The 12,785-nt window shown below is 43.1% G+C and overlaps 1 protein-coding gene across 1 annotated transcript; it reads left to right on the top strand.

Annotated features, from left to right (window-relative positions):
- Nucleotides 1-8,003, top strand: ZNF334 (zinc finger protein 334). The gene is given in 10 exon segments (XM_044919047.1): nucleotides 1-15; nucleotides 4,746-4,872; nucleotides 5,166-5,258; nucleotides 6,541-6,576; nucleotides 6,579-6,771; nucleotides 6,991-7,233; nucleotides 7,235-7,331; nucleotides 7,334-7,580; nucleotides 7,583-7,711; nucleotides 7,714-8,003. Coding segments are annotated over 10 exon segments (1,470 nt in total).
- The last annotated feature ends 4,782 nt before the right edge of the window (nucleotides 8,004-12,785 follow it).

Below are 12,785 nucleotides of genomic sequence, written 5' to 3'. Positions count from 1 at the left end.
ATGAACAAATCCCAGGTAAGTTGTTTAGGGATTTAGTTCCCACATTTTACAGTGGATTTCAAAGACATTTCTAGTAATGTTCATTCAAATGAAATGGTAGAAATATGTAAAATAAAGCATCAGAAAAAAGAGTATCAGATCACTGCTGGAAAAATTGACATAAATATACAAAAATCATATGTTCCTATAGACTTATCCAGAAGGGCGCAGACAATATGAGATAGGTCTTACATTGGCTATTTGAATGGTTTTCCTGTCATTTATATCTAAACATTTTCTTAGATGATCTTTGAATAAATGACACAGGGGCCAGTCTTGCCAAGAACATCGTGAAAGAAATGCAGTGGGTTTCCCGTGACTTTCATATGCAGGCAAAGCTCAGTTATTGGAGGGGACCAATTCATTGTCCTCTGAGTAGACACCATTCAGATGATTCTCTATGATCCAGGGATAAAAATGAGAATAAATGGATCACCTATTCATCAAATAGTGTCCTATAACTATTTCTTTCAGCTCTACTTTTGAAACAGGTTGTAGAGGGAACAATTCAGTCTTCTATCCTGTGGGTAAAACTTCCTCATTTGCTGGTCTCACTTCAACTCACTTCATGCAGTCTTGGATCTGCCCCCCCCCCCCGCCCCCACGCTCCCATGGATCTGTCCTGGTAAAACTTAGCAGTAGCCTAAATATTTCCAAACCCAATGGGTATTTTCCAGTCTGTGCTTTACTGAACTCTGTGTTGCATTTGACAGTATGGCCATCCCCTCCCTGACATGCACCTCTGATGATCTCTGATATCATCCACATGGTTCTCTTCTTGGCTCTCTTTATATCTTTTATAGAATCTTCTTCCCTACATTACTAGCCCATTATTCTTCCTGGGTTTTTTTCATCCCCTTTGTGGTTTTGACATGCAGCTTTTTATGCTCCGAAGTCTTTTTCCACCTCAGCTTGAGACTTGCTGAGCGTCTCTATAAGCACGTCCAGAAGGCCTTTGGAGTCCTCATGTTCAAAATGGAAATAACATTTCCAGTCTTTTCAGTTTGCTTCTTCCTCTTCATTCCCTATCAGTGCCCCTACTATCTGGAAGGTTAGACAGGCCAGATAATGGGGCCCAGCTCAAGCTCTCCTTTTTCTCACCTCCTATATCCAGTTATCAAGTCTTGCGAATGTTGTCTCGTAAACGTTTCTGGGATTTGTTCTTTGTCCTCCATCCCCTCTTCCCCTGCCTCAGTTTTTCTCTCCTGGATTATCATAACTCTCCGTTTGCCTGCCTCCTTCCCTTCCCTACGAGAAGACTTGTTCACGCTGAGTGATCCCCCTAAAATGCCAATCCAGTCATGTCTCTTAATACAGAAATTGCTGCAGTGGTTCCACACCACTCCCAGGCTCTTTCGGTCATTGGTGTGACTGATAAGGCTATTCATGTCATGACCTGTTTTTTCTTCTTTTTAATTCCTACCACTACGAACCTTTCATTCCACAGCCACATATAGATCAAGCCAGTATATGCCAAACACTATGCACGGCACGATGCTCTTGATACAGCTTGAATAAAAGAGATCTTGTCCCTGTCCTCGGGGAGCTCAGAAGCTGGTGAAGGAGCTAGACATTGCACAGACAACACAAAGCTCACCACCGTCAGACCCAGGACGCTTTCTATAATGTCTCTTAGGACACAAACCTCATGTTCACCCATCTCCTTTATCTCTCCGTCAGTACTCCAGCCATGCCGGGCTGCCCCTCCTATAGACCCGGATAGAACAACACAGGAAGTGGGGTATCTGGAAGTCATGTCGGGGTGAACCTTGACTGAAGGGAAGTGGGAAATGAGAAGCAAGTGGACAGATACGTTCTCACTCCTTTCACTCCTCCACGTACTATCCATGTGGCCCTTGTGGAGCGGTCCCACGCATTGGCTGAATGCTCCTGCTCAGAGACCTGCTGCCTGTCTGGGCGTGTAGTGAAGTGGCGGGCAGGGTGGTGCCGCCTGTCACCCCTCGTTGCTTACATCCTTTCTTTCCACCTTCACTGCTCTGGCTGGAGCCCCCATATAAGAGTCAGCTCTGTTTCCTAGACATCCTAGCTAAAACCCATCTTCCCTTCATCTTATTTGGGAAATCATGGGTAATAGAACCTACTTGCATAATTCTTAAAAATCAGTAAAATTCTCTGATGTAAAGGGATAAAAGCAAACTGATTGAATTAATTAATTAAAAAAGGAGTTAGTATGTATGTTAGTATGGAACACTCACATACAACTCTACTAAGTCAGAGAGGTAGTCTGATGTGTGTACCTGTAGGTAGAATCACTGTGAATGTGACAGTTAAAAATTCCCACAGATGTGGGTGCGATGTTTCATGATTCGTGTCCCGTGAGCAGGATGGCCATTAGCAGTATTTTTCAAAAGAAGTGGAAATCCCTGAAGTTCCAATCTGAACTAAATACAGTGTTCCCTGTATAAAAAGTATAAAAATACTGTGTGTTCAAATGTAAAATGGAGTATGGTAATATGCTCAGATCAATTTTTTTTAAGATTTTATTTATTTAGACTTACAAAAGAATTAGAAAAATCATACACAAAGCACACATACCCTTCACTCTGCTTCTCCTGATCTTTGAAAACCACAGCACAGCGATCAAAACCAGGAAAATGACATTAATACAGTGCTACTCTCCATCTTACTGAAATTTTGCCAGTTGTCTCAGGAATGTCCTTTTCAGCTCAGGGATCCAACCTAGGATCCCCCATTGCATTTGGTTGTCATGTCTCCTTAGCCTCCTGCAATCTCGAACAGTCTTTCTCTGTCTCTCGTGACCTTGACACTTTACTGGCCAGTCGTTTTCTTGGGTTCATTCTAGCCTTTTCTTTTTCTTATTTATAACCTCTTTGTCTGACAGGGAGAAACCTGGCTGTCACAATCTACATTATATTTACTTATTCGCTCATTCAAGTATACACATGAGGTTGTTAAAGAATTGCTGATCCACACCCCATGTGAAAAACAAATTTCCCAACTAGAATGTCACTGCATACAGTTCTTTAGCCTTACACAATGTAGTCAAAACCCTCTTCTCCAAAGTTGCTTACTTTCTTTCTCAAACCCCTTCACTGTAGTTACTTAATTTTATTATAGTTAGGTTCATTTGTTACTGTTTATATTCCATATGGGGCCTCGACTCCACATCCTGGTTGATTATATTTATTTTGGGGGTGTGTGCTATTACCATAGTTCTAAGAATCAGAACTATATGGAAAGATATACTTAGAAAACTGTCACCTTCCCCCATCCATCTCCCCATTCCTGCTCCTCTATTCTTCCCATCTGTTCCCACCTACCTCTGGAAGGTAACCCATTCATTGGTTTCCGGTTTATCTTTTTGTTTATCTTTCTTACACACAAGTGGCTACATGTACAGTTGACCTTTGAACAACATGGATTTGAACTGTGTGGATCCACTTATATGCAGTTTTTTTTTTTAAATTTTATTATGTTAGTCACCGTACAGTACATCATTAGTTTTTGATGTGGTGATCCACGATCCATTGTTTTTGCATAACACCCAGTGCTCCATGCAGAGTTTTTTTTTTTTTATAAATACAGTACGGTACTATAAATGTATTTTCTCTTCCTTATATTTCTTAATAACATTTTTTTTCCTCTAGCTTAGTTTATTTTATTCAAGGATACAGTATACATATAACATACAAAGTATGTGTTAATCAGCTGTTTATGTAATCAGTAAGGCTCTGGATGAACAGGGGGCTATTAGTAGTTAAGTTTTTGGGGAGAGTCAAAAGTTACACATGGATTTTCGATTGTGCAGAGGATGAGTGCCCCTAATTCCCACGTTGTTCAAGGGTCAGCTGTACATTTTCTTATATCCCCTTCTTTCTTACATTAAAGGTAGCATACTATAGATATTCTTCCACACTTTGCTTTCTTCACTTAACAATATAGCCCGAAAATCACTCCGTATTGGTTCATAGAGGTCTTCTCTGTTATTTACGCCTTCAGGGTGGCTTTTGCTACCACTCTGTCTTCTCCCATCTTCTGAGCTCAGAACCAAATATCCAGCTGGACATCTCTACTTGTATGCTCCACAGACCCAAGCGTAACATTCTAAATAGCAATGCACTAGCTTTCTGTGGTCAGTTCTTTTTTGGTTTTGTCTTCCTAATCTCAGCATACAGTACTACCAGCTGATCATGCAAAATAATCTGGACATTACATTTCCCACAACCAGTTAGAGGCCAAATCCCCTCGTTCCTCATCGTGTAGGGTCTATTCCCTCCTTCCCACCCCCACTAGAACTACCCGTGGGCATGACTCACAGTGCGGTCCTAACTTTCTTTCCCTCTAATTTGACCTTTAAGCCATTTGCCACTTTTCTAGGGCTGGGGACAGCACACATTGTTTCAAAGGGCCACATGGTCTCTGTCACATCCACTCAACACAGTCACTGTGGTGTGAAGGCAGGTTGGTAATGTGTCGACCAATGGGCATGGCCTAATTTGGCTCCCAGTGGGCTGGATTTGACCCACAGACTGTAGTTTGCTGACCCCTGTGCTCTAGAGCATTGCTTCTAAAATATAAATTTGATCATAAGACTCCCGTTCTTGCTAACAAATATCTCTATGGATTTCTGCTATTCACAACAGCAGTCTCCAAAGTGAAGGGTAGGGAGCACCCCAAGAATCCAATGGGATTCTATTCACCTTGGATTGAACATATTCTTTCAGAGATCAGTTTCATCCAAGGACCTGACCGTGGACTTCACCCGGGAGGAGTGGCAGCAACTGTGTCCTGCTCGGAGGCTCCTGGACAGGGCTGTGATTCTGGAAAACTACAGACAGCTGGTCTCCGTGGGTGAGTGCAGCTTCCCTGTTTAGCTCCCAAGAGCATGCATTTGCTCTGTGTCACAAAAACATGTTGAATTTAATTATTTAGCCTTGAGCATCAGGAAGAAAGATGATTTAGGCAGTAGAACTGTGTGTGTGTATCCACTGCCCCTCCCAACCTTCCTCCAAATGTTCTAGCTTTATTGATGAATTGCTGGGCATCCTCATCACATAGCTTCTAAAGCTGTGCTCTCTTCATCCTTCAGAGTCCCTGAAGTCCAAAGAGCTTCGTCCAAGTTCTGTGTTATTTCCCATTAACAGGATATCATGTTAGCAAACCAGATGTGATCTTCAAACTGGGGCAAGGAGAAGAGCCATGGATAGTGGAGGAATTCTCAGGTCAGAACTACCCAAGTGAGTAACTGATCAGAGTAGGTGGAAACCAGTGGAAAGGAGAGTTCCAAAGCCGTTACTGATCATAGTTGGCATCTTTGTAATGTTTCTCAGGAATCTCTTTTTATAGGCCCCAGACCTTGGGAGGTAATGGAGGATTAGATCATTGTCATGCTGCAGATACATAAAACATCATCCCCAAATAAATGTACTCTTCTCTTTAATTGAAAAATTTATAAAGATTTTTGCCACTAAGTTACGTATCCCCAGAACCCAGTCCCTCCTTCACCGTACCTTGCACATTATTTCTGTGGCATTCTCTGTTGCCTACCTGACCACCCCCCCACCGACCATTGTCATAGACTTGTTGTATATTCAGACATTCATAGATCTATCTTGAGAGAAATAAATCTTGGGGCGCCTGGGTGGCTCAGTCGGTGAAGCGTCCGACTTTCGATTTCAGCTCAGGTCACGATCTCTGGGTTGTGAGATCAAGCTCCACGTTGGGCTCCACGCTCTGCACAGAGTCTGCTTAAGGTTCTCTCTGTCCTTTTGCCCCTCCCCGCCTCTAAAAAAGAAAAAGAAATCTTGCTTGATTTACATGATCTGACTAGTTACTTTCCATTTTTCTCTCTATCCTTTAACTGAGAAATTGCAGTTTCACTTTCCTTTCTCAGCCCCACGAGGGTGGGGACTGTGGTGAGGCAAACAAGGTGTCTTGGGCACAAATTTAAGAAAACACTCTCAGGGTCATGCAGGTGCTCTAGACGTCATGCTTGCCTCACCGTAGTCCCCGCCCTGCTCAGCCCACATTCTCCTTTTTATTTGTGCAAATTCCAGAGTTCCCATGTCACTGCCAAAATTTCAGATTCACACCTGCTTTTTGTTTCTTTGACAAGGGTCAGTGAGGTCTGTGTGTCTAGGTCTCACTGTCTCCCTGTCTTCTCCAAGTGCTTCCTCGACTCCTGCCTGTCTTACTCAGGCCTCTGTCAGCCTTACCCGCAGTTTGCATTGTGCTCACTGTTCCCTGTGACTGTCTTACTCGTTCTGTGCCAAAGATAGTTTCCTCTTCCCTTCACCCTATGAAACAGGCTGGGGGGTTGAGTGGGGGTTTGGTTTTGGTTTGGTTTTTGGTTTGGTTTTCCCCTAAATCAACCACAGAGGAGATTTTGCCCTTGAAATGTCCTTAATTCTGGGAGGCTGGGCCTGAAGTCGAATCCCCCACTGCAAGGCAGTTGTAACTCTTATTTCATAGCAAATGTGTAAGGGCTCACAAGTTACTGTTAATTGTGCTCTTTCCTAGAAGTTGGTGATGTCTTAGAGAAAGACAAGGAAATCCAAAGCAGCATTTGAGGCAAATTTTATGCCTCAATAATAAAACACTGATTACAGAAAGAAATAATGTATTTGGGAAAACATTTAATCTGGGCATGAATATTGTTCCCTCAAGAAAAATATCCTACAAATATGATCCCTGTGGAGCCAATTTGAAAACTAATTCAGAAGTAATTGTTGCGATGAAAAGCTATTTAAAAATTTTTTTAAATTGTTTGTTTTTAAGATTCTATTTATTTATTTGAGACAGAGAGGGAGAGAGAACACAAGTGGTGGGGAGGGGCAGAGGGAGAGGCAGACTCCTCACTAAGCAAAGAGCCCGACGTGGAGCTCGATCCCAGGACCCCAAGATCATGACCCAAGTGGAAGGCAGACGCCTAAGCAACTGAGCCACCCAGGCACCCCTGAAAAGCTATTTTAAAAAGATTCCTGATGAATACAGTGGATATAGGAAACTACCACTCTAAGTGTGAGAAAAGTCATTCTGGAGTAAAAAAACAAAACAAAACAAAAACCACAAATATGATCCAGTTAGGAAAGTCAAAAGTCAAAATGAAGACTTTATTCTGCACCAGAACATTCAGACTTTGAAATAACATTCAAGACATTCAAGACACCCTCTTGACTGTCATAAATGGGGGGAAACCTTCTTCAGAAGGGCAGCTCATTACACAGAAGAGGGTGTGTGCAGAAAGGAAATCAAATGAATGCAGTGAATGTAGCAAAACCTTTTCTAAGAAGCCCACCCTAGTTGTACATAGAGAACTCATACAGGGGAGAAACCCTATGAATGCAGTCAATGTGGAAAATTTCTGTGTGCTAAATTGGCCTTCATTGCACATCAGATAACTCACAGAGGAGAGAAACATGGTGTGTTTAATAAATGTGGTAGAACATTCATGGTGAAGTCAGACCGCAACAAACATAAGAGAACACACACAAAGGAGAATCTCTTTGAGTGTAATGAACATGGGGATGCCATCAGCAAAAACTCACACCTTGTTGAACACGGAAGAGACCGTACGCGTGTGTTGAATGTGTGAGAACCTGCTGCTAGAAGTCAGCCCTCACTCACCATCAGAGGACACACACAGGAGAGAGACCCGAGGAGTTTAACGAATGTGGGAAAACCCTTCTCCCAGAACCTTCATTGAATATCAGTGAACTCACACTGGGGAGAAACTACATGGTTGTAACAAATGTGGGAAATCCTCCTGCCGTAAGTCAGCCTTCAGAGTACATCGGAGAATTCACACAGGAGAGAAACCCTATGAATGGAGTGAATGTGGAAAAACCTACCGTCGGCTGAGGACTCTTACTGAACATCAGAAAATACACACAGGGGAGAAACCCTACGAATGTAATAAATGCAAGAGAACATTGTGCCACAAATCAAACTTCCTTTTACATCAGAAAGCTCCTAAGGGGTAAATTCCGGAGAAGCAATGACCAACAAAGTAACACATCAAATAATTTACAGAATGCTAAAGCCTTATAAAAATGCACAGAGGAGCGAAATCTTATAAATGCAATTAATGTGAGACATTTTTCTGCCATATATCAGCCCTTATTACAACATCAGAGAACTCACACAGGAGAGAAATAGAGTGTGTTTAATCCATGTGGTGAAACATTCGGTGTGAGTTATTAAAACATTCCACAATCAGACTTTATGCCAAGTGTGCCTCCCTTTTAAAATAATGAAACATTATTTAAGTGAAATTAGTCAAGTCTTCTCCACACTGTTACTTGACAATATATGTGATGAGGTGTGAGGATCTAACCTTATTTCATTACAAATCGGTATCAATTGTTCCTACGATAATTAATTTACAATCTTTGAATTTATGGTGTTTTCAATGCTCAGATTAGACAGGTTGGTTTTGTCTTCCCGGACTCCTTAGCCTTTTAGTAACAGATTCTTACCCCTTTATCTGCAGAGGCGCCAACTAAGAAGACTTACTGGTACTCCACCCCTAGGCCCCACAGTGGGAATGCCACAGGTAAGCATTTGATAAAGCCGAGCTCACCAAAGCCTTCGTGGGACTTTTGTGATGAGAGATAGACACAGGACAGCTAATATGTGATCCTGAAGCTCCCTGCAGCCAAGTCAAGAAAAGAGCAATTGCACTAGGAAAAGAAAAATGCAGAGAGAAGCAGATTTGAGTAGTAAAGAGAATGCTGATGGTGTTTGAATCCAGAAAGGGTTGGTCCCCCTGATGTTGGTGTTGCTTGGTATCCACTCACCCCTATCCTGTCAGTGGTTTGAATATGTCAACAGACAGGGTTCCTGTTTCTGTTTCTTTTTTCTAATAAATGTGTTCATTGAGTGTTCTTTAGAATTCGCTTACCAAATTCTGAGGGGAAAAAAAAGGCCTCTGTAATGCCAATTAGAATTACGTTGGATGTATACATGCAGGAAGGCAGGATTGCCATTAAGTTAGTGGGAGATGTTTTTCCTTCAAATCCTCATGTCCATGAGTGGGATTTTTCCCTCAGCCCGTTCCTGGCCTCTGCCACATTGTGCATTCTGCCCCAGGGAAGATGAAGCGGGTTTATCCAAGTGGTAAAATTGGCATATGTATACATCCGCAGGTGTGTAGGCATGTATTATGAATATGTACATATATGTAAATGTACGTGTGTCTATATGTGTGTGTGTTGCTCTTTTTCTTGAAACTTACTCATAGTTACTTCAAAGCCTTGGTTGCTATTGAGAATGGATTTTATTATCTTTCACTTTAAAACTATATTCTTGGGGTGCCCGGGTGGCTCAGTTGGTTAAACATCTGACTCTTGATCTCAGCTTGGGTCTTAATATCACGGTCATGAGTTTGAGCCCCACACTGGGCTCCAGGCTGGGCATGGGGCCTACTTAAAAAAAACAAAAAAACTATATTCTTTATTGATGGAGTTTTTTCTTAAATTGTACCAAAGTTGTCTATATTTTCCCCTCCGTTCTAGTACTTTCTTGCTTTGTATGTTTCAGAAATTTTCATGTGCTAAAGGTCTGCATGTTAGCTGTCTGTCCAGTTATGTCTTCTGCTTCCCTGCTTGCTTTGGGTTCTTTGGCAACACAAGATGCTGCCCATTACTGTATTGTTTTTCTTTATTGTTTATATTTAACATTATACAGATGGAAAAACTATGTGTTGGGAAGAATGTTTTTCAAATCTGATAGAAACGGTAAATCTACAAATCCAAGAAATTCACTGAACCCCAAGCAGGGTAAAAACAAAACCACAAGGCACATCAAAGTCAAATTTCAAGACATGTAAAAATCAAAGCCAAATTTAATGAAGAGAAAAATCTTAAAAGTAGCCAAAGGCAAAAAAAGGACATTGCATAGAGGGTATATTTGTTTTCTACGGGGGCCATAACAAGTACCATAAACTGGGTGGTTTGGAACAACAGGAATCTATTGTACCACAGTTCTGAAGTCTAGAAGTCTGAGGACGAGGGATCGCAGGGCCTTGCTCCCTTCTGAAGGTTCTTGGGAAGAATGTGCCCCAGGCCTCTCTCCTGCATTCTGGTAGTTCTGTGGCTCATGAGAGCATCACCCAGTCTTCACGTGGCATTCTCCCCTCCTGCACGTCTGTGTCCAAATTTCCCCTTTATGTAAAGATACTAGTCACATTGGACCAGGGCCCACTCTACTCCAGTATGACCTCATCTTAACGAATTAAGCTGCAAATAAGGTCACATCCTGAGGTGTTGGGGGTTAGTGCTTCAACCCATAACGCAGGGTAATATATTAGTTATCTGTTGCTGTGTAACGAATTGCCCCCAAACTTAGCAACTTAAAGACAGCAACCAACATTGATTATCTCACTGAGTTTCTGTAGTTCAGGAATCTGGAAGCAACGGAGGTGGTTCTGGCTCAGGGTCTTTCATGAGTTAGCCATCAAGATGTTGATCAGAGTCGCAGTCATTTCTAGACTTGACTGGGGCTGAAGGGTCCACTTCCAACATGGCTCCCTTGCATGGCTGTTAGCTGGAGGCCTCCGTTCTTCGTCACTTGACCTCTTCATAGAGCTTCTTTAGTGGCCTCACCACATGATGACTGGCAATCCCCAGAGTGAGGGACCCAAGAGAGAGCAAGGCAGAAGCCACAGTTTCCCTTTAGCCTGGCTGTGGAAGTGATAACTATCATAATCCCCGGGTTGTATTGGTCACACAGACCCACCTTGATATTAGGTGGGAGGGGACCCCACAAAGGCAGGAAAGCAGGAGATGGGGACTACTGGGGCCATCTTAGAGGCTGGCTACCACAGGTAACCACAGCACAAATGGAGTGGTTTCAAGAACGATGGGAGGAGACACACGGGGAGCAATGAATACAAACAACTCTTTCAAGAAGTTGTACTAAAGGTAAGAGAAATGGCCTGGTAGCTCGAGGGAGGGGTGTACTGGGGAAGGTAGAGCAGCCTGTCTACTGACTCATGCCAGCAAGGAGAGCCAGCAGATAAGCAACAACATATGTGAGCTACAGAAGCCTTTCTGAGCAAAAAAACCAAATGACAGCTGCTATGATGTGAATGCATCCTCCCCAAATTTATATGCTGAATCCTTGCCCACAAAGGTGATGGTATTAGGAAGTAGGGCCTTTGGGAGATAATGTGGGATCCATGTTCCTACGGAAGAGACCCCCTGGGATCGAGCCCCGTGTCTGTTGCCCTGCTCAGTGAGGAGTCTGCTTCTCCCTCTCCCTCTGCCCCTCCCCCCTACTCATGCTCATTCTGTCTCTCTCACCTCTCAAATAAATAAATAAAATCTTTTTTAAAAAATTTAAAATTTTTCAGAAAAAGAAAGAGACCCCCCCCCGAGACCCTTCTCCCCTTCCACCATGTGAGGACACAGTGGGAAGGCCCCAGCTGTGAACCAGGAAGAGAGCCCTCACCAGAAGAACCTTCATCTTGGACTTCTCAGCCTCCAGAACTTGGAGAAATAAATTTCTGTGGCTTGTAAGCTACCCAGTCTGTGACATTTTGTCACAGCGGCTCAAATGGACTCTGATAACTACTTCTCCACCTCCACCCTTCCAAATTTCACCTAAGACCTCACTGGAAATGTACAGGGAAGGGAATTCTGGGGAATATAGCTCAGCCAAGCCAACGTGACACATTACAAAGTCATCACATTCCCCTGTCCTCTTCAAGGTAGGAACAATGGACACTTCCCCCTGTTGCTAGCTAGCCCTGTGTATCCCCCACCATCCTTGTCAGTTTCCCCCAGCCCTGCCCACACTTGTAAAGAATCTCTTCATCCCATTTTCTTTCATGCCTTTTGAATGCACTGCTTCCTAACAGGACTGATTGCATATTTGGTGCCAGAAGTGGCCCCAGGAAACAGACTGTCAGAATGGAAATAATAAGATCCTGGAGTGGCAGAGGCCAGGTGTCAGCACCCAACCCTTGGAGACACAGTGGACAGTGATCATAACATGCCTTAGGGCAGAGTGGTAATCAGAGGATTTTGGCCTGCTGGTGACGGCTAATTGGTCATGGAGACTCGAATATGGGCAGCCTTCTAAGGTATAGCTTGACATACAAGTGGAAAATGTCTGGGTCTCCTGGACAGAAGCCTGATGAGTGATTATAGTGGAGATTCACTGTACCTTCTTCAGTTCCCAAACCTAAGTCCACTCCTAGGCCCAAAGTAGCTTCAGGGAGGACCTTTGAATAAGGGCCTGCAATGTACCCGTAGGAGACAGTGTGAGTCTTCCTCCAGGCCTTCCCAGAGGGAGATGTGGTTATTTACCAGCGTAACTATGCCCTGGAGAAAGGGAAATACTCGGACCTCCAAGGGTCATTAGGTGTTGGCTCCAATATAATGCTAATTCTTTGATTCCCGAACACCGCCATGTCAGAGTAGGGACTTCTGTAATGGTCACGAGACAGATGGAGTTTGGGCCTGAGTCTACCTCGCAAAGGATTTATTTCCATCAGTTGAACCACGGCCCATCCTGTGGTTATTTCCTCAGAATGTGTAAGAGACAGACTTAGCAGCCGGCAGATTTCCTGTCTATGAAGGTATTACATTGATACTCTTGTAGCCCATGATAATCTAGTTTGGTAATTTTTAAATTTAGACCCCCCCCACCCGAATCCCCAAATCGTCTGAGAGGTAGCAACTGATTTCATGTAAATATCCAACATTGCTTGTATGGTGTACCAGAGATTACAGTATGCTGTGTACTTCAATTTTGCATTC

Source organism: Neomonachus schauinslandi, chromosome 10, assembly GCF_002201575.2.
Source record: "Neomonachus schauinslandi chromosome 10, ASM220157v2, whole genome shotgun sequence".
Classification (NCBI taxonomy): domain Eukaryota; kingdom Metazoa; phylum Chordata; class Mammalia; order Carnivora; family Phocidae; genus Neomonachus; species Neomonachus schauinslandi.
The sequence above is the reverse complement of the archived record's forward strand: the minus strand, read 5'-3'. Positions and strand labels throughout refer to the sequence as shown.